Genomic DNA, 23,029 nt, shown 5'->3' with positions numbered 1-23,029 from the left:
CGACTCTTTAATAATACGTATAAAGTGCGGAGCGTCGGAATACCGACTATTTGCGCAATTTGATTTTAGGTATTAGGTATCGACCTATATGAATGTAGACCGTTTTTAAAAAGTTAATGACATTTATTAATAACCTTTAAAAATTATTTTGCATTGAGGTGTTCATTTTTGTTATTTTTTTAAGTTAAAATTTTTTGTAAAATATCTATTATTTTTTTTCATAAATCCTTTAGCGATCTCTTTGGCTTCAAGGCGACACATATAAAAAAAAGAATTTAAAAAATTATCATAGTGAATATTAACGTAATAAAAACATACATAATTATACGATAGTCTCACATTTACGGTCTAACTTAATAATTATCTGTTCTCTTTGCATTTAAGTCAAAATAAGATCGATATACGAATTAATTTATTGCTAAATTACACCCACACAAGACAACAAATAATGGCAATTTTTGCCGATACAAACAATAAGAAAACGCCGTCAGCTTTCATGGAATTTATATTTATAAGCTTACTAATCATAAAACGCGAACATCCCGCAATGCATCATTAAATTTCGGCGGTAATTAACTAATATTTAACACAGGTCGACAAAACTAGCTCAATTAATAAGCTTTATTGTAACGTCCGATAGTCGTAACAAATATTTATAATAATAATAATAAATAATAATAATAAGCCTTTTATTTCATGCAAATAATAGGTTACATACACGTTTCAAGTATGAAGAAGAAATTATAAAGAAGAAAAGAAAAAAGAAAAAAAAGGAAAGAAGAAAAAATAATAGTGATGCTGTTTACACTTGTTTGCCCTTTTCTCCTTCCTCCTCTCATCCCTCTTCCCTCAATCCCCTCGTTTAAAAAAATATAAATATAGATAGTGCTTTTTAAAAAAAGTTTATAGTGTCTAAAATATAAAAGTTTGTTTACATGAACCCTCCTCAAATGAAGGTGAAGGCCTCCTCTAAAGAATACCATGTATCTTTATCTTGGGCTATTTGTGGCCAGCGGGTACCAGCTATTTTTATCAGCTCGTCTGACCATCTCATGTGGGGTCTGCCTTTCCGGCGTTTGCCTATTGGACCCTTCCACGTTGTTACCCTGTTGGTCCATCTCTCATCCTTTAGCCTCGCCACGTGCCCAGCCCACTTCCATTTTAGTTTCTTAGCGTAGATTAGAGCATCCGTCGCTTTGGTGGCTTCTCTAATTTTTGTGTGACGAATTTTTTGCATCTTTTTTATATTGAGCATACTTCGTTCTATTCCGCGTTGGCAGCTAGTAATTTTGCTTTTTAATTTACATGTAAATTTCCAAGTTTGACATGCATAGGTTAGACAAGGTAGGAGGCATTGCATCATGAGTTTTGTTTTGATATTTGTTGGCATGTTACTTTTGAATATCTCTTTTAAGGACCAATACTTGTTCCAAGTATTTTGTACTCTTCGTTCTATTTCTAGGTCATTTTGTTTTCTGTTCAAGCCAATTTGTTTTCCAAGGTAGATGTAATTCTCTGTATATTTCAGAGTTTCGTTGTCCACTGATATTCTTCTCTGTAAACTATTTGTCATAACCATTGTTTTAGAAAGATTCATTTCCAGTCCTACCTGCTTACTAGCTGTGTTTAGTGAATCGATCATGTTTTGTAATTGTGTGCTAGATTCTGACAGCAAAACTAAGTCATCTGCGAAGCATAGGTGAGATAAATACTTGCCATTGATGTTCAATCCTGTCTTTTCCCAGTTGAGTCTTTTTATTATTGACTCTAGGAGAGATATAAATAACTTTGGAGATAGCGGGTCGCCTTGTTTCACGCCTCTTCCGATGGAGAACGTAGGACCAGTGGATTCTAGTTTTATTTTTGCTGTACTACTTTTGTAAATGTTACTTATTATATCTATATACTTTTGTTCAACTTTTTGAGCTTGCAGGGCGGTCCAGATACTTGAATGTGACACGGTATCAAAAGCTTTTTTATAATCAATATATGCAATGTATAACGTTATTTGCTTCTCTTGATATTTTTCCATTATTTGTTCTAGAGTATGTATGTGGTCGATTGTTGAAAAACTCTTGCGAAAACCTGCTTGTTCTATTGGTTGGTTTGCTTCTATTGTGACACTTATTCTTTTGTTAATTATGGAGGAAAACAGTTTGTAGATACATGAGAGTAAGCTTATAGGCCTGTAATTTGTGATATCTTTTGAGTCACCTTTTTTGTAAATTAAAATTATTTCCGATTCTGCCCACTGCAATGGTATTTCAGCAGTTTTTAATATAAGGTTAAATAAGTGTAATAATGGGAGAGTCAGTAGCGGCCAAGCAACCTTTATAGCTTCATTTGTAATGCCATCTGGTCCTGGGCTCTTCTCTAGCTTTAGCTTTTTTATTTCTTGTGTTACTTCTTTTTCAGTTATTGGTGCTATGTCTCCGCTTTTGTTTGTAGAGTTAATATCATTTGCATAGCTATGGCTGGTACACTCGTTTCCTTGTGCTTTATATAGTGTTTTATAGAAATGTGTTGCTACATCTATGATTTCTTTTCGATTATTTACGGTTTTGTCCTTACAGTTTAAGCTGTCTATCCAAGATTTATTTATTCTTAGTTCTTTAAGGGCCTTTTTTGAGCTTCCTGCTTTTTCCAGATGTTTTTCAATAGTCTTCAATCTGTAGCATTTGTAGTCCTGTTTAATGTGTTTACTTATTAGTTTGTATAGAGCTGATAGTTCATTTTTTTGTGTCTCGAGTTTTTATCTTAGTATGTTGTAACTCTTGTCTTCTCTTGATAAGTTCCAGTGTATACTCCTTTAAAACTTTATGGTTACCTTTTGATATTTCGTTGGAAATTCGGGCGTCCTGTAAGCTCTGGGTTATGGCCTTGGTTAGTGTGTTATATAAAGCCTGTACTGATGTTTTTTCTTGGGCTTTATATAAATCCTGTAATTGTGATGAAATGTTTTGTTTAAAAGATAATATTTCTTGTTCAGTTTTTAGTGATGAATATCGATTGCTTTTATAGGCTGTGCGTTTTTTCGTCTGCTTTGTGATAGACATTGTTGCTCTGATTGCCCTGTGGTCTGACGGGTAGTTCAGATTTAAAACTTCTATGTTTTGGAAGATGTTTGGTTGATTTGACAATACGTAATCTATTTCATTTTTGTATTTATCGTTCGGTGATCGCCAGGTCCATCTTTGGTTTGGTTTTTTATGAAAGAAAGTATTTAAGATGGCAAGTTTGTGTTCGAGGGCGAAATCAATTAGCCTCTAACCTCTCTGGTTTCTTTCACCATATCCGTTTGGTTTCATTATTAGATGTTCATCTTTTCTTGGTTGACCTATTTTCGCGTTAAAGTCACCCATTATTATATAGTTCTTGTAGGCTTGGTCTACGGCTCTATTGACATTTGTGTAGAAGTTGTTAATCTCTTCTTCACATGCCGTTTCAGTTGGAGCGTATATCTGTATAATTGACATGGACAATCCTTGTATGTTTAAGTTTAATAATGCTACTCTATCGTTTATTCCCATGAAACTTTTAATCCAGTTCTTACGGGTTTTATTTATTATGAAACCGACTCCACGTTTACCAGGTGTGTGTCCTGTGTGGCATAGTATGAAATTATTATATTCTTCTATCCTGGTGCCCGTCCTCCTTATTTCACACATTCCAATTATGTCGTATTTGATTTTAGTGAGAGCTTCGCTAAGTTCGATTAAGCGTTCGTAAGTAGATAAAGTTCTGACGTTGTAAGTTAATATGTAGAGGTGATCTTTCTTCTTTTTAGTTGAGTTAAGTATTTCTTGTGTTAGTGTTCCATTTCTTATTATTGAAGGAGTTTGAGATGTCTTCTTTAGAGGGTTTTGGTCTTGATCTTCCACGGTGACCAGCCGGATTGGAAGATGGTTTTCGTTGCTTGGTTGGAATTGATTGAATGTTGCATCGTTGAGGGAGGGGGAAGTTGATTGTTATGAATGTAAGTTAATGGTTTTATCGTTGGTTTGGTTATGTGGTGTATTAACGTTATTGTTTACTAAATAGCTTAGAATGCTTGGTTTAAGAACTCCTTCTGAGACACTATTTGATCTAGGTATATATGGGTTTGATTGTTTTATTTTTTTCTTAATGGGTCTTGTTGTACTATTACCAACTAGTGCTTGAGAATTGGGATCTGACTCTGGTGAAGTCATCAGTATTCTTTTGTTATTTGATTTTAATATAACAAGCTTATCGTATTTTATCGTGACTTTATTTCCTTTCTCGCGCTCTCTATTTGCTTTCTCCTGTAGTTCTTTCCTTTTTTCTAGTATGTATTTAGGGTAGTCTTCGTTTAAGTAGTATTGGGTGTCTTTTAATAATCTTTTATGCTTGAGAATGCTGACCTTTGAACCAAGGGTAGAAAAGGTTACAATTATTGGTCGCGGCTTATCACCCTTTTTCCCCACTCTCTTTATTTCTTGAATATCTCTACAATCCAATTTTAATAACAGTCTTTCACTTATTAATAGCAATATATTGTTCTCCAAGTTATGATAGGATGTCTCACTCTCTTCGATACCGAAGAAAATTATGTTTCTTTGTCTTGCTTGTTTTTCCATAAATTGAATCCTTTTTTCTTGTTGTTCAACATTTTCTTTCAAAGTTTGATGTTTTTCTTCCAATATGGAAAATTTCTCTTCTAATTTGTTAATTATGTTGAGTGTTACTTGCTCTGTCACCTTTTCACCACTTTTCTGAATTTCTATTTTTTGAGCGTTCAGTTCTTTTTGAATATTTTGTAAGGCTTTCATGATTTCTTCCATGCTGTTTTGTTTTGGTACTAGTTGCGCCCTCTAGTGGAGCTGGATAGTTTTTTTCATACGTAGTGTGCTTTTTTTCTAATAGATGGCGCTGTTTCCCAGATTATTTTGATATGACAGATAGGTAAAATTGCAGACTCATTCAGGAGAGAAGTTATGTTTTCCAAAAAAGGGATAGCTTTCGCGATTTTCATTCACTTGCACTCCGGCACTTTCATAGACCTTGGTACAATTATTAGTTCCTGGTTTCGCGAGAAAAGACTTGAAAAGTTCGTAGGTTGTTGTTTGTTAACACTTCAGTTTTTTCTTAGGTATTTTATGGATTATTCGTTAACTTAGGACCCTGCCTTCATTATATAGTCACATTCACTAGTTTATTTGTCACTTGTACGGTTTTTTATCACTATATTCACTTTCAATTATATTTTTAAATAACTTTTTTTACGATCTACGTTGTTACCGCGTCTCAGTAACGCCTACCCTACTAATCATAAAACGCAAACATCCCGCAATGCATCATTAAATTTCGGCGGTAATTAACTAATATTTAACACAGGTCGACAAAACTAGCTCAATTAATAAGCTTTATTGTAACGTCCGATAGTCGTAACAAATATTTAATTGATAATAAATACAAAGGTCAGTATCGCGTGTCAGGCCGATATATTTATGAATATACAATTTTCTTTATTGTAATATATTCGTTGTCTAGAGCAAGGGCGGATCCAGCTTTGGTGCCAGGAGGGGGTCACATAGTCATGGTCAAGTCAAGAACTTATAATTTAATTTTGATAACAATAGATACAAGTAAAAAGTACGTATTTTATTAATGTACGTAAGTACTGTACTTAAAAATATTTATTCTTCATTGTACACTTGAAAAACTTAACACATAATAACTTGTACATAGATATACACTTACATATTGTCATCTTCTCTTGAAGAAATCCAGAGAAGCACTATCATGTTCTTCAATATGTGGTCCACTTAGGTCCTGGAACCAGCCCAGGGGGATAGTCATGACCCCATAAACCACCCCCCCCCCCGGGTCTGCCCTTGGTCTACAGTACATCTCATTTTCTTTTAAACACTCCATTTTGACAAAGATGCTGCTAATATTGATAAGACACGAAATAAAACGTATGAATTTAAGCGTGAAAAGCAATTGATATATCTAAATTATGGATAATATTTACCTACTAATTTTTAGATTACACCAACAACATATTTATAATTGAATAAGTCAAAGTACATAATAAATGCATAGATATATAATCACACTTTATATTTAAGATAAACGTCACTAATTATAAATTAATTGTAAAAATCAAAATATAACGAGTAAAATTGCATGATGCAATAACAATGCATAGTCCAGATTCCAGGCTAACAATGACAATAAGCAGATTACAATACTATAGTTATGTGCTGGAAAATACCTGCTTTTCGTTTGACGATGTGCGAGCATAATATTTGGCTAAATATTCTTCTTGTAAACAATTATAAGTATTTTTTAGGAATAACAGGCATTCATTTAGTTCACTTTACTATACAGTTTTGTTACCTAAGCTTAAATATTAGTCAAGCTTAATATTTTTTTTATTTTTTTCATATGCGCGCGTGGCAGGGTAGTTCATATATTCACACAAAACAATTTAAATATATACATTGTTAACCTAAAAACAGCTAAGTACCTCCTACCCTTTACTCCTATTTGGTTAATATATTTAATTTTTTCGTTTAGTGTTCATTGAGAAGTCTTCAATGTCAAATAATGATAAAAAGACAAAAAAGGAAATGTAATACATACAATTGAGTCGTCTATTATCAAAGGTGGCAATCTGTGCATTTGGACAAAAAAATGTTATTGATATGTCAATACAGATTGATTTGAATATAATCGTCTCCTTCAAAGAATACGATTCAAAACCTGCATTAAATGAAGGTTAATAGTTAACCTGTTATTTATCTAAGATGTCGTTCCGAAGAGTTTTGTGACTGCCAATGGAATACAAAGTCAATAATTCGTTTTTCTGATTTACCAATAATTTTCCAAAAGTCAGATTGCCGGCTTTGATAATAGTCGACTCAATTAATCTGATTCTTGAAATTACACTAATTACGGTCGAATTTCGATAATAATGCCGGCCACTCACATGCGCGCAAATATTCGTACATTGTACGAATGTTTGCGCGCATGTGAAGGGCCGTCAAACATTCATTCGCAAACTTAGCGGCTGTGCAAATGGGTTCGGTACTCAATTTGCGAACCCGTTTGCGCTTCCCCCTACACTTGTTTACGAATGTCTCACGAATTTCTCCTCCTTTTTAATTCGTCAATAGAAGATTGAAGAGAAAAAGAGTTTTGAATTCTTTCCCAGACATCATTAACAGCCATGCTGTTTTTATGGGATTTCTTCTGATGAAGATAATAATAATAATAATAATAATAAAGATCATTTATTGCCTTTCACATCATAAAATGAAATGCAAAAAAAAGAAAAGCAAAAAAAAGAGAAAAAGGCAAAAGGAGGTGGCTCAGCTATTGCTGTTCAAGGTTGATAAATTGAACAGCGCTGATTTTCAGTCACCCCCGTTTCCCTTTGGTTCTTTGCGGGAATGAAGACTCCGTACGTGTGTACACATACTCAGAATATGATATAAATTAGTAAAATTAGTAAATTATAAAAATTTAAGAAAAAACAAAATAAAAATCAAATTAAATGGTGAACCCGAAAACAAAACCAAAAATTTAAGAAAAAAACAAAACAAAAATCAAATTAAATGGTGAACCCGAATACAAAACATAATAAGCACACAGTAATAACAACCTGTGGGCAGCTTAAAAAAAATATAAAAATAAATAAAAATTTCATAAAAGGAAGTTTTCACAAGATACGCTACACAGTAGACGTCACGATCTAAGAAAATAGCGGAACGTCCGTTGCCTTCGCAATCCTGGGCGCAACTGGTCACACGAATGTGTAGGAGACTACACGGAGGATCGCGGTTCGCGCGCTTTGATGTTTGTTAAAAAACCGACACAGCTTGGAAAACCACGAATGCAGCGAAAACTTTGCATAATCATTTGCAAATGTCGTCCTACACTTGCGGGTTTGCGTATTCGTGCGAATGTGAGTGACCGGTATTAGACGAACGCCAATAAATATAACTATTTTCTTATATAATTGGGTTAATGTCAATACGCACTCTGTACAATCTCGGTCGGCATTCAGTACAGTATTGTCTTCATATTGAACATAGTATGACGTCTTGTTCGTTAAAGGTCAAATTATAGCAATAAATTTAACAAGTCAATTAATCATTATTGTAAATTTAATTAAAATGTATTCACGCGTATTCATTTTCGTTCTGTGTATTCAAATGTGTTTATTCTACAAAATACGGGAAAAGGTATTTGATACTCTATTTGTTGTATATATCAATCACCCTTTATCAATTCTAATTACTATTGACAGCTATTAAGAGTTTGCAAAACTTACAGGATTTGGTGCCGTTTTTTTTTTGCTCAAACATCAACTCCATTAGACTTTACTGGTGGTAAGACCTCTTGTGAGTCCGCACGGGTAGGTACCACCACCCTGCCTATTTCTGCCGTGAAGCAGTAATGCGTTTCGGTTTGAAGGGTGGGGCAGCCGTTGTAACTATAATTGAGACCTTAGAGCTTATATCTCAAAATGGGTGGCGCATTTACGTTGTAGATGTCTATGGGCTCCAGTAACCACTTAACACCAGGTGGGCTGTGAGCTCGTCCACTTATCTAAGCAATAAAAAAAGGGAAAAAAAACTTTTGATTTCCATTTGTGGACAAAATAAATATATTCATTACATACCTATAAGATTCTTTAAGATTGTTTGTTGTAAGTGCCGAAACGATAAATGCTGGCCACTAAAACCCTATTACATCAATGACTTCAATTCTTTAATTTCATATAAGGGTTACGGAACAAAAATATTAGAAATAAAACATAATCTGGAATAAGAGAGAAGAAATTATTATCAGTTTTTTTAACAGAAAATCACAATATAGTTAAATTCCACGACCTACCTTAAGATAATATGATGTCAAATTCACATTTTTTTTTTATAAAACGGCAGTCCCACCCTTCATACGAGAATTTGTGTTTCGGGAAATAAGGTAGGACGGTGGAACAATCCGTGCTGGCTTCGAATACGCCTTATCACCACTAGATTTTGGTTAGGAATACTAGTACCCTAATACTCAGAGCACTTCGCTGCCCGTTTTCTGGTGAATTCCTTTGATGTCTTACAGAACGCACATGATGAGACGGGATGATGCTACTAGGGCAGAGTCCACTGAGTTTCTCGCCGGATCTTCGCAGTGGGTCGCGTTTCTGATCCGGTGGTAGATTCTGCGAAGCACTGCTCTTGCTTGGTTAGCCAGTGTTAGCAACACTCCCGGTTTGAGCACCGTGAGCTCACCTACACGCTAGGGTAACGCTGATATAGCCTCTCAAGGCTATCAGCATAGGTAGGAATAAAAAACTAGGGCAGACGCTTCAATTTTTGCCAGCTAGTGCTATACAACTGTCATATTTATGTTTTTTTTAAATAAATAAAATATACATATATGTATGTCGAAAACACATACTTGCTACAGATGCTTCATTTCAAATTTACTATTTCAATCGTAATTCTTACTCAAATACGTATGACGGCATGAAAATATAACTTTAAGGTATTTTCAACATACCTTATTTTCATAGTTAGTTCAACATCTTATATGTTGTACATGTAAATAATAGTTGTAAGTAATTAGTAGCGCACATACATTTAAATCTGATTACTAATATCGAGGCAAATTATACTTCTCAATGAGAGATAAATTGGAAAAGTGAGATAAAGGATTTACTACATATATTAGACCATATTGGATTCTCATGTTTCTTCCCTAGGCAGTAAAATCAAATCAGATACCATACGATTCACAGATGCAACTGTTGTATCTCGATATTTTGTTTTTATTACATTAATTCTTTTTTTCCCTACCTAATCATCGGTAGCCCAAGAGACTATTCCAGCAACGCGCGGACCGCATTAATTAATAATAACTAGAGGTCCCGCAGTAGTCGAAATTCGACTATAATTAATTGGAATTGTAAGTTTGTACACTATTATGATTGTCTATACTAATATTATAAAGAGGAAAGATTTGTTTGTTTGTTTGTTTCGAATAGGCTCCGAAACTACTGGACCGATTTGAAAAATTCTTTTTCCATTAGAAGCCGACATTGTCCCTGATGAACATATGCTACTTTTTTTTATTTTTTTTTTATTTTTTTTTTTTTGTTTCATGTGTGTTTTAATGTTTCCGAAGCGAAGCGAGGGCGGGTCGCTAGTATTTTATACTTCTATAATCACAAATTTCGCCAAGACTACACTATAAAAAATATTAACAAAGACACAATACTTAATCTATTCTATTATAATATATGACAACAGACGTCAAGAACAAAAGTTTGACGATAAATAGTATGCATGCGTGTGTGCGTCAAATACATGGTATGTAGTGTGATGTTTTCTTTATTGATTTAATGTATCTTTTATGCATTATTTTAAAAAAATAATGTGCACTTCTTCTCTATATTCTCTATAAGTGTGGAAAATTTCATAGTCCTCCGTCCGCGCAATTTTCGTAAAAAGGGATATAAAGTTTTTGCTTCACGTATTAATAAGTGATAATAAAATTGTATGTGTGCACTTTATTATTCGTGCAAAATAAAATATAAACGAAACATAGCCAGTATTATCTGAATTACTGGTGGTCTGACGTATTGTAAGACAGCACGGGTAGGTACCACCAACCTGCCTATTTTTGGCATGAAGCAGTAATACGTTTCGGTTTGAAGGGTGGGGCAACCTCTGTACTGTAAAAACTGAGACCTTAGCACTCATATTATCTCAAGGTAGGTGGCAGAATTTACGTTGTTGATGTCTTTAAGCTCCGGTAACCACTTCAACACCAGGTGGGGCGTGAGCTCGTCCACATACCTAAGCAATAAAAATAAATAAAAGATGTGTGGTGTCGTGGGACATCGAATAGGAACGAAGTTACATAAAAAAAAAAAGAATTACGAGAAAAAATCGCGCGGTGAAATATCGCTGTGCGGAAAACAAGGCTTTATTCCACGGACTTTTTCTTACGGTTTTTACTATCACATTTTTTTCAGTTCGGTCGCGCAGCAAAATCCCTATCTCCTCCAAGCCTGCCGCAAGGAACTTCGTTCCAATAAATTTCTTTTTTTGAAAATTGTAAATCCGATCAGTGTTCGAAGAAGAAACAGCGGACTGCGAATCGATGATTTGAGCTTTACATAGGTGTTTTCGGTACCAGCTGCATTTGTCTCTTTCATGCTCTGTACACGTGTGTTTCAGGGATGGGACAGGTGTATAAATTTAAAATCTATTCTTTAATTTCCGAAATACCAAACATAAAAATTTTCACGAGTTCTGTATTTTGATGCTATATGGCAGTGATTCTCAACCACTGTTCCGCGGCACTTTTGTGTGCCGCCAAACTTCAAAAGTGTGCCGCCAAATTTTGCAAATATATAATAATGTTAATATTATTAAATTATATCATTTAAAAAGAAAAATATTTTTAACATGAATATATATTTAAAACCACAAAAAAATAAATTATTTTATTATTTGCTTTGCAACGCGGTTTTTCTTAGTGCCAAATTATGATGAAGCGGCGTGCATAGCAATAGGAATATGTCTCAAGTCGGCGCACACTTGCCACCTCTGCGTACAAAACGTGTTGTTTTAGTGATAGTTGGGATTCACAAGGTGTTGCATAGCAGTTACTGCACCTTTTCTTTCGTTAAAATTGGCAAATATATGTGATTCGGTAGTAAGTAAATAATTTTTATCTTTTTCTTTGTGTGCCGCCAAATTTTGAAATCGTTAAATATGTGCCGCAACAAAAAAAAAAGTTCAGAATCACTGCTACATGGTACCGGGCAACCCTAGACACTAAAAATACCGCGTTACACCTGGAAATACGAAGTCGAAGTCTCGATAGCATTGATATGACGTCAGACATAAGCAAGACCCAACACGTGCCAAATGTGGATACGAAAACTACGAAGGTACTATAGGAGTGCATGTGTATCTTGAAATCTTCAATAAACAAACAGCGTATTTACAATAGATAATCCGAAACATTTACTCGAATAGTTGTTCTCTTGACGTATATTCAGATAGAATCCGAATATTCTTTAATAGAGAATACATATTGATCGTTGTAATAAAAACAGAAATATCGATTATACCTACCGCACAATGCAAATATGTATGAGATGGCCGAGATGGGTATCGATTCTCAAGTATTCAGTTTTTATTTATTTATTAAAAACTTTATTACATCAACTATCAATGCAATGGATTCGCAAACATTCATTCCTTATCATTACGTACACTTATGTAAAACTGCGCTTTACTTTGTGTGATAACGTCAAAATTGACATGGCTCGTACGACTTTTCGTTACGGATCAATCGCGGTTGTTGATCTTGAATTCTTGCTTCTCGCTTGATACTTGATAGTTGTTATGCAGCAGCGCTATCGGAGTGACTTGTCATTTGTTTTAATGAATCGGTAAATGTAATCAGTGCGTTAATTATCTAAAAATGTGTAACAATTAAAACTTTTTTTCCGTGTGCACTTTGAATACACTTGATTATTAATTTATATTGACGAAAATGGTGAGTGTGCGTGGTATGTACCAAACAAAAGAAGGTAACGATATTTGATATAAAATATAAATATATTTAACTAGTAAAATAATCGTAAACAAAGTACGTAAACATTGCGAACTAAAAATTGCGTATTTAATTCATATTTGTAAAAAGTCTAAGCTATGCATGTACTAAAATACATATTAATATCTAAATACATTACAATTACAGCCATAGATAGATTTAAAAAAATTAAAATTGTGTGTTTCTATAAAAATCTTAATGAATCAATGAAACCGAATAGCAGATAACAATGAAGGATTATTCATTAGAGAATAGAGATAAAGAACATTATTGAAAACGTCTCGTTCTGACATTTGACGTTTAACAAACGTTTGACGTTATCTAAAGCGTTTAAGTAGTGAGCTAAACAGAAAAACGTAATAACTCAATACTTGTTAAACATTGTCTGCTATCTTAGTCCATACATTCCTTTTTATTGGTACAAACGAATGCTGTGTTTAAGAGAAACGACGTCTTCATCGTTTATATATAATATATTTTAAATTATTTAAAGAAAAATACCTTTTTTTTTAATCCTTCATTAAAAATAAAATATAAGATAGTTAATATGTTACTGTTATTTATAGGAGCTATGAGAAACTAATAACAAGACATCTAGTGGCCGACGCCCGTAAACAGAATGTGTTTAAGAGAATCTGCCTAGCTCGCTTTCTCCAAGGTTTTTCTCCAAGGTTGAGTGGTTCTCGAGCCGTTCTCTTCTATTTTCTCACTTTCCCTCGTCCTAAATTGTATCTTTTCTCTCTAGCCGTAACGAATCTGTCGCGAGTTAAATTTTACTCTCAACGCACCTAAAGAAGTTTTGCTTCTATAATACAGTAGGTGCCTCCTACATAAGCTACATATGAGCCCAATAAGTTTCTCGCCCGATCTTCTCAGTGGGGTGCGATTCCTATGCGATGGTAGATTCAGCCAAGCACTGCTCTTGCTAGGGCTAGTATTAGGCTCTCTCTTCCAGGTTGAACCCCGTGGGCTCAGCTACTAAACCGGGCGTAGCTGGAATAACGCCTAAGGCGACCAATGATTGTGTATGGAAAAAAAGCTACTTACGACCTATCGTCCGTTTCTAATTCATGTTAATCTAAAATCAATTTTACAGAAACGGGTTTGTGTTATCGGAGCCGGCATAGCTGGTCTCTCATCGGCAAGATATTTAAAGGAAGAAGGAATCGACTTCGTTGTATTCGAAGCCACGAAGTATATTGGTGGTACGTGGCGTTACGATCCAAGAGTTGGTACCGATGAAAATGGTCTACCATTGCACACCAGCATGTACAAGCATTTACAGTAAGGATTTGAAATATTAAAATAGTCTTTTTTTTTATTGCTTAGATGGGTGGACGAGCTCACAGCCCACCTGGTGTTAAGTGGTTACCGGAGCCCATAGACATCCACTACGTAAATGCGCCACCCACCTTGAGATACAAGTTCTAAGATCTCAAGTATAGTTACAACGGCTGCCCCACCCTTCAAACCGAAACGCATTACTGCTTCACGGCAGAAATAGGCAGGGTGGGGTACCCACCCGCGCGGACTCACAAGAGGTCCTACCACCAGTAATTACGCAAATTATAATTTTGCGGGTTTGATTTTTATTACACGATGTTATTCCTTCACCGTGGAAGTCAATCGTGAACATTTGTTGAGTACGTATTTCATTAGAAAAATTAGTACCCGCCTGCGGGATTCGAACACCGGTGCATCGCTTCAACACGAATGCACCGGACGTCTTATCCGTTAGGCCACGACGACTTCCAACTAAGTACTTATTTTGAAATTAGAGTAATTTTTTTTAAATATAAGATTTAGGAAGCCTGTTAAGTTAGTGTACATTATTAATTTAATAAGAGATTAATCTCTCAACGATTACCTAAAATTGTCTACCATTGGCATACAAACAAATTAAATTGAATTGTCTACTCAACAATTTGAGTGATTCCAATATGTAACTTGTTATCTAATCTGAACAGTTACACTTATTGTTTAAAATGATAAAATCTAAAATGATATGTACCTACCTACATACATGTTTGGGTTGTGCTTCATCTTTGTGTTTGTTTACAAAGGCGTTTACGAATCTCGTTTTAAATGTATGTTTAATGTATGTTTTAAATCAATCATTTATATTTTGCTGTAAAAAAAAAAACGCATTCAATTATTTTCTGTAATATTTGGTCATTATATTCCAATCTTTAGTGATAAAAAGAACGGTGTGAAAAATTAACGATTACCCTGACATCTGCTGTCACTTTATGTCCTTAATATTTATTGCTTGATTAAAAAAATATTATTACGTAAGCTCGCCGACAGATGGCACTGTAACAAAAGTTCCGATTTTTTTTCCACGAAGAATTAAAAACGAAAAGTTGATAAATTTAATGCTCTTTATTTTTCAGCACGAATTTACCAAAACCAACGATGGAATTAAGAGGTTTCCCATTACCAGATGGAATACCATCGTTTCCTAGTTGGAAAATTTATTATGATTACTTGAAAGATTACGCTAAGCATTTTGACATAGAAAAATATATACAGGTATCTATTTATCACGTAGTACAAATCTAAAACTATGATAAAATTGATAAACGTTATCAGATCGCAATAAGGACATCTAGTACCGAAAGAAAACTGTATAGTTGGTGTTCATTGAAATTAGTATAATGTATTGGCCCCACCAAAATTACTATACATATAGGTACCATTTCCTTTATCCTGCAATGGCGAAATACAAAATAGTCTAATTAGAGACGTTTTTCACTTTTTTGCTCGGATGCATGGAAAACAACGGTTTTAGTGGTTTCCACTCCCTTGTAGGTACCATCTAACAACCCGAGCTTACTAGGTGATTATCGATAAATCTTCAATCGAAAACCAACCAAATAAAAGCAATAAATCATCGGTGTGCTTATTGCGTGTTTTTTAATTTCTCGATCGCGTAAAAGTTAACTCAAATTAGCGGCAAACGTAGGCAAACGTTTCAACTCTATACAAATTTGTGTTAACTTTTACGCTATCGAGAACGTTAAAAAACTCGCACTAAGCACACTATTCCCTTTTTAACTACAGTTCCGACACAATGTTACTTTGGTGAGACGAGAACAAAACGTTTGGAAAGTGACACACGAACACGTCATCACTGGGGAGGTATTTGAAGAAAATTATGACTACGTCATAGTCGGTAACGGGCATTTTAGTACACCGAACATGCCTAACATACGGGGAGAGAAACTGTTCAAAGGTATTTTTGTTTAGTTCTTATTATCTATAATTCCACTAGACACTTTTAATACCTACCTATGCTGATAGCCTTGAGAGGCTATTTCAGCTTCTCCTTGACGTGTAGGTGAGCTCACGGATCTACCACCGAATCGGAAACGCGACCCACTAAGAAGATCCGGCGAGAAACGCAGTGGGCTGTGTCTATGGGTTAAATTACTCGTCGAGCCCTTCGTCAAAAGCGACGGGTTCGGCAAGGACAGTGACCGTTGCTTGAGGTGCCTAAAAGCACCGTTAATGGATCGAGAGGATCCGTAATAACCTGTTTAGGGCGATGTCGACCTAGACGCTCAGTATTACACGGAAACAAAACTTGGAATAAATTTCAAGCTACAAATCGTATCCGTTGTAAAAACACCCTGTATCTTATATATTATACGATAACCTTGACTTTCATAAATACAACGTAATTTTTTAAATTTCCGTCGCCATTTTTCTTAGTTTTCGTATTTTGCATTAAATCTTAAAACTCACTTCCTAATAAGAATGCGACTATCAATCTCGAGAGATAAGGTCTAAATTCCCGATTCCCACAATTCTAATCTCGAATATATTCTGAAAGAGTTTTACCGTTGGTGGAATAGTAATTACTACCCAACCTTGCGGGTCAGAAGACGGTACCACCAGTAAAAAAATACTACTAAAGATAATTCAGTTGCTACATAATGTTTTGCTCTGGAATTTTCAGGAACAATAATCCACAGTCACGACTACCGTGTACCGGACGTTTACAAAGATCGCAGGGTGCTTGTTGTCGGGGCGGGTCCATCAGGAATGGACATAGGCCTTGACGTGGCTGAATGCAGTAAGAGCCTCCTACACAGCCACCATTCTAAAGTGAACTTCAGAACACCGTTCCCACCGCATTACGTGAGGAAGCCTGACGTAAAGGAATTCAATGAGACTGGAGTTATTTTTGTGGATGGAACTTATGAGGAAATCGATGACGTCATCTACTGCACTGGTAGGTTGCAGTTAAAAGAGAGGAAAGAGCTAACCGTAAAATGTATATTTTTCTTGATGAGCGGACGTGCTCACGGTCCACCTGGTGCTAAGTGGTTGCCGAAGCCCATAGACATCTACAACGTAAACGCCGCCACCCACCTTGAGATACGAGTTCTAAGGTCTTAGTATAGTTACAACGGCTACCCAACCCTTCAAACCGAAACGCATTGCTGCTTCACGGCAGAAATGGACAGGGAGATGTTACATACCTCTGCGGACTCATACCAGTTCTACCACCAATAATAACGCAAATTATAATTTTGCGGGTCTGATTTTTATTACACGATGTTATTCCTTCACCGTGGAATTCAATCGTGAACAATAGGTAAGTACGTATTTCATTAGAAAAATTGTTACCTGCCTGCGGGATTCGAACACCGGTACATTTGCATCGCTGAATACCGGGCGTCTTATCCTTTAGGCCACGACGACATCGATATTATAAGTGTTTCTTATACGTACCCTAAATTATAGCACTAATGGTATCGAAACTGTACTACAATCAGTAAATTTTGCCATTTTTTCTTGCTTCAGTTACGACCGTCATCTGCATTTGCCGCAGACAATGTATAACACAGTATTAATTCACAGGTTTTCAATACGACTATCCATTCCTAGACAAGACCTGTGGTCTAGATATAGACCCGCACAGCGTGGTCCCCCTGTACAAATACATGGTGAACATCCGTCAGCCGAGCATGGTCATTTTGGGCTTAGTTGTTCGCGCTTGTCTCGTCGTAGCTCTAGACGCCCAGGTGAACTTTCGTAATCTATATATCTTCTATCTTCTTCTTCTACATATATAAAAATGAATTGCTGTTCGTTAGTCTCGCTAAAACTCGAGAACGGCTGGACCGATTTGGCTAATTTTGGCCTTGAATTATTTGTGGAAGTCCAAAGAAGGTTTAAAAGGTAGATAAATATGAAAATGCGCGGAATTAAATAAAAATAACAATTTTGTTTTCCCTTTGATGCGTCCCCCGTCGGACGGACTCCTTTTGTTTGTTTTAAGTTTATTTTATACAAAAGTTTAGGTCTTTTATTTATCGATTGAGGCACTACGAAGTCTGCCGGGTCAGATAGTATCACATAAAAATTTGATACTATTTATGTTAATCTGTACAAGAAAGTACCTACTTGAAACACTTTACTTTATTTATGAAATCAGGCACGGTATGCAACGGCCTTAATAAAAGGAAACTTCACTTTGCCGAGCGAAGCAGAAATGATGGACGAATGGCAGAGACGGGCTGATGCGATCCGATCTAAAGGACTAAGAATGTCTCACATACACACCCTTGCAGAAAAAGAAGTAAGTCTATTATGTGAAAATTTGGGGATCTAAGACTGACGGTGTTGGAGGTTTTTAGTGAGATACATTAGATTTTTTTTTATAAACTTCAGATAGTGATGAATCGACTGACGTAGATTAGACTAGAGATCTCATTCATAAATCATGTCTGCTCGATTTTTGTTTATTATTTAATATTAATATACATATTTACAGGGATAGAGTTGTATTGTAATATATCGGTCTGTAGTATCTGTGCTGTTTCTCGTCTGTAAATCATATTCTCCATCCACACGACGGGGCAAGGCACAGCCGTCGTCGCCTTTGACATGACTTGAAGAGAGCAGCGTCAGAACGCTTCTTCAATAAAGCGGCACGACAAGATCTTATCGTGGTTGCCTCGAATTATATCCAAACCAGATGACGTCGCATCGCAAAAAGCCGTCGTCGCCCTTTACATGTCCTATCGGATCCTGCTAAACCACTGTCGATGCTTTTAGACATTCTAAGCACCGGACACCGTTCCCGTTGAACTCGTCCAATTAGTCGTTTGGGTTCAACGTGCGAAGCAGCCCATAGACAAAGCCCGTTGAGTTTCTTACTAAATCTTCTCAGTGGGTTGCGACTTCGATCTGTTTGGCAGATTCAATGAAGCACTACTTCTGCTAGGGCAGGTGTTAGCAAATCTCAGGTTGGGCTCCGTGAACTCGTGCATTAACCAAGGCGAAGCCAGAATAGCTTCTCGAGCCTACTCGTAGTTAGATTTCAAAATAAAAAGCGGCGCCGCTAAAGGCTACTACTCTACACCGACTACTGGAATATACAAATTAAATTTGAACTACGAAGTCATGTCGATGACTTTGGGCTATTATTTAAAGATATCTATAGTTACGTCAATTTCCAGGACGAATATTACGCTGAACTATCGGAGCAATCTGGAATAGAAAGAGTTCCACCGGTCATGTTCAAGATACGCGCCATGGACATTGAAGCTAAGCTTGAAAACCTGTACACGTACAGGCACTACGTGTACAAAGTCATTGACGACAACACGTTCGTTAGGACCCTGGAAAAAGAACAGATCAACGATACTTTGGTGATTTAGTGATAAATCGAAAGTTATCGTCACGAAATAAATATTCATTACGCTTCTATACTATTTCCGTTTCTTTATTTTCTTGATGACAGCTCCTGTGGAAACTTGAATGAGCGTCTTTTTTACATTATGTATACATTATTTAATAAAAATATGACGCTTACGCATGTACAAGGACATAGCCTCATAGCAGAGTCGGAGAAACTGATAGGGATGGAGCTATCGATAAACGTAACACGATAACACATCAGATATTTTTTTACAAAGTGTAAGAAACTAAACTATTGCCGGATAATTTTGTACTAATATTACATTTCATTACAAGATGTAATTATATTATGTTGATTCTTTATTTATTTATTTTAATTAAAATCTGATGAATCGTCAATGTCACTCGATGACTCTCTCCTCAACATTTATTATAAGTTCCTGCACTTCTATATTATCGAATGCCACATGAATTTCCCAATACCACGCTATAATATTTTGGGTTCTTCTCACAATTTCTCACAATCAACACGGAGGAACACAAAATATAACGTAATGTATGGATAATGTGAAAAAACTCAGCGAACAGAAATGTAGTTACTACATATATAGCACGACCGTCTTCTTACGAGTGACAGATTAAAACAAACACAAAATGGCGGTAGGCCATTGAGTGTTCCTATCTTGAAAAAATATATTTTAATTTTTTTGTAGTATTTGTCTTTGTTCAAAATGTAATAAATATATGCGATCGATATCATTACTTATTTGGTCACAACATAACAACTATCAAATTACAATTGTCATCGAGAAAATAAAGAAATGGAAATAGTATAATTAATACACACGTACGAATGGAATTCGCATAACGTCATTTAAAATTTAATTTTAATAATGTCTAATGCTAGTGCGCTATATTGTTTAAACAAATATTGGGGCTATCCTTACCTGAATGAATACAAATTTGATTTTATTTCATTCAAATATCACGAATACTCCTAGTAAATTACGTCAACTACAATTTATTCTTCGTTTAAATTGGCCTTTCAAACTCTATAAACGATTTTAATATCGTGCTTACGCTGTTTCTTTACAAACACGGTAAATTAAAAATTTATATTGTGATACCAAAATGTGATATGAAACGTTGAGATCACAAAAAAATAACTCCATTAAAACCGGTTGTTTGTTGCTTGCGTTTTATTATAATAATATTTATTATAGCAAAAAAACACACTGAGATTTTTGTTCTTATCTCTTGCTGTCAATGAGTAGGAGCTACTATGTATAAATGTATTCTGCTAAATCAAATACAAAACAGTTTACAGGGTTTCTGTTAACTTCATATTTAGAGAAAGAAGAAATTACAAAACAATTACAAAACTCTAGAACTGAGTTTTACAATACTCATTACAGTTTTTACAATACATATAATATTTCAATTTACAGTTATCACAATAAGTTCGAAATTCAGTGAAGGCCATTAAATAATATTTCAATTACTTAAGGATTAAGAAACGCAAAAAAATATAACACAGCGTTATGTGCCTGTTTAATCTAGTATTTAATCATGACGTTATAAATAACACATAATGAATCTGTTCAGTATCTTCTCATCAACATTATTTTCTTCCATCATAACATCAACAACATTTATTCTATGATGGTATTAAAATTAAACACAGAAAAATATTAATTGATTTTATTTGTACTTATTACTATACAATATTTTGTTGTAAACAAAAAACTATAATTAATGGTAACGTTGAAGTAAATAAAATAAAGGTCATCCTAAAATTATAATTTAGTTTTCTTAAAATAACATTCGTGTTCGATGTCTCTCTAATAAAAGTTAAAATAATACATTTACGAACCGAAATGATGTTCATTGGAACCGACTGCGTTTTAATTGTAGTTTCCATAAGTATTTAGTTAATAAAAAACTAAAACCCATAATGAATATAAGAAATTATTGAGATCGGTTTTGTAAGAAGAAGATCGGAGTATAAGAAGTTCTCAAACATAGAGCATTTAACGTTTGTGATGGAAATCGAGTGGAATGCTCCGTCTCTTTCTAGCAAGGGAAGAATTGCTCTAGAATTAATTGTATGCGCTTGAACAGAAATCCACTGCGATGGTCGAACCAGACATGTTCGACTCTTAACACCTCAAATCACGATGCCTATCTACGCAGCAGAAGATAAGACACAGTTGACCCAGGATAATCCAGGAGAAAGTTATTTAGAGAGACCACGACCTTCGGCCTTAAGGATTATCGACGCAAGGAAGAGGAGGAAGAGGCTTGTCGTAATCCAAAAAAATGACTTTTCTGTTTATTATGAAATTAAAATGCCTGAATTATATTTGGTATTCCTGAAATTTGTGGTATGATCAACACACATATCCAAATCTATTAAAACGTTCCTATAAACCATAGTCAATATGTTTTAAGCTATTGCATAGCTTTTAGCGCCGTTTTTGAGCGCGGTGACCGAATTAAGAAATTCCGTAACGAAAATCAAACCTAACACCCCCACTCTGCCTACCATGTAGCTCGCGTTCAACACATTCACACGCTGCACTTGTGTAGTGTTTGTGAATAAGCGCGCGGCCTGACGTCGCACTGCATGCGCATCATGAAAAGTCTGCCCATCTCTCTCTGGCGCGGTCTAGCTTATGAGTCTGAAGGGGACAGTTAATGTTTTGCTTTTGTTCATGTTTATAAATATAGCGTGGTCTTATTTTATTATTTTTTTAATATTAAATTATCATTGTCTAATTATAATTGCATAAGTTGATAAAAAATGCTATGCAATAGCTTTACCGCGGCAGTCCCCGATTGCCACACGTGTTTTTTTTTTCATTTCAATTTTTTAGGACTACTTAATTCTGCTGAGAAGTTTGGAGACCAGATTCTTACATAGCATACACACCACATATATTTTGTATACGCACAAGCTAAGATTCGCTTATTCTCCACCTAAGATTCGAGTCTATAAAACTAGACCAATTCTTATGTACGGGTACCAGGTCTATACATTTAGGTACTCAATAATAATTGAACCAACTATTAAAATGTAGTATTATACTAAATCTACATTAAGCTAAATCTTTATATTAATACGTGAAGCACAAAGTTTGTATTCCTTTTTATGAAAATTGCGCGGAAGAATTTCCCACACTTATAGAGAATATAAAGGAATGCAGATTTTTTTTTATTATGCGTAAACAATACATTATGTTAATAAAAAAAACATTTCACACACTACCATGTATTTGAGACACACACACACACACACACGAGCGCATATGTGTATACTCTTTTGTTTATTGTTAAAATCTGTAGTTAAATTGAGAATAGATTAATATTGTTTGTCTTTAATATTACTTGTCTATAGTGTAGCCTTGGCGAAATTGGGATTAAAGAAGTAATGATAATAGAACCATAAAATGTTCAAACTTGTAATTTAAATTAATAATTATAGTCAAATTTCGACTGCTCGGCGACCAATAGCCATAATAAGTTCTTGAATTATTTTAAGAAAATCACGATCGCTTCTAATACGCAAATAGTATATCTCAACGTAACAATGTGGCAATTATCGGAACGAAATTAATTTACTTGGATATCGGCAGCTACATACGATAACGGTATAATTTAATCATTCATGTGGTTACAAAAATAAAATTAAACTCTATGCTAACGTTGAGAAGAAATAAAATTGTTTGTTCGAAAATTTATTTGTATTTTAAAATTAAGTACTTAGTTG

At 35.0% G+C, this 23,029-nt stretch overlaps 2 protein-coding genes across 3 annotated transcripts; one reads left to right on the top strand and one right to left on the bottom strand.

Annotated features, from left to right (window-relative positions):
- Positions 1 to 672: 672 nt before the first annotated feature.
- LOC119630545 (uncharacterized) lies at positions 673 to 5,416 on the bottom strand. The gene has a single exon (XM_038020271.2). The coding sequence runs from the start codon at positions 4,800 to 4,802 to the stop codon at positions 3,969 to 3,971; it is 834 nt and encodes a 277-aa protein (XP_037876199.1). The 5' UTR covers positions 4,803 to 5,416; the 3' UTR covers positions 673 to 3,968.
- A 2,620-nt stretch (positions 5,417 to 8,036) lies between these two features.
- On the top strand, positions 8,037 to 22,427 carry FMO2 (flavin-dependent monooxygenase FMO2). Of its 2 annotated transcripts, none has more exon segments than NM_001184983.1 (8): positions 8,037 to 8,213; positions 13,703 to 13,890; positions 15,000 to 15,138; positions 15,670 to 15,841; positions 16,568 to 16,843; positions 17,476 to 17,639; positions 18,053 to 18,196; positions 19,080 to 19,342. In NM_001184983.1, coding segments are annotated over 8 exon segments (1,353 nt in total). In that variant the 5' UTR covers positions 8,037 to 8,144; the 3' UTR covers positions 19,281 to 19,342.
- The last annotated feature ends 602 nt before the right edge of the window (positions 22,428 to 23,029 follow it).

This window comes from Bombyx mori, chromosome 25, assembly GCF_030269925.1.
Source record: "Bombyx mori chromosome 25, ASM3026992v2".
In the NCBI taxonomy this organism is placed as follows: domain Eukaryota; kingdom Metazoa; phylum Arthropoda; class Insecta; order Lepidoptera; family Bombycidae; genus Bombyx; species Bombyx mori.
Note: the sequence above shows the minus strand (reverse complement) of the source record. Positions and strands in the feature narration are given on the sequence as shown.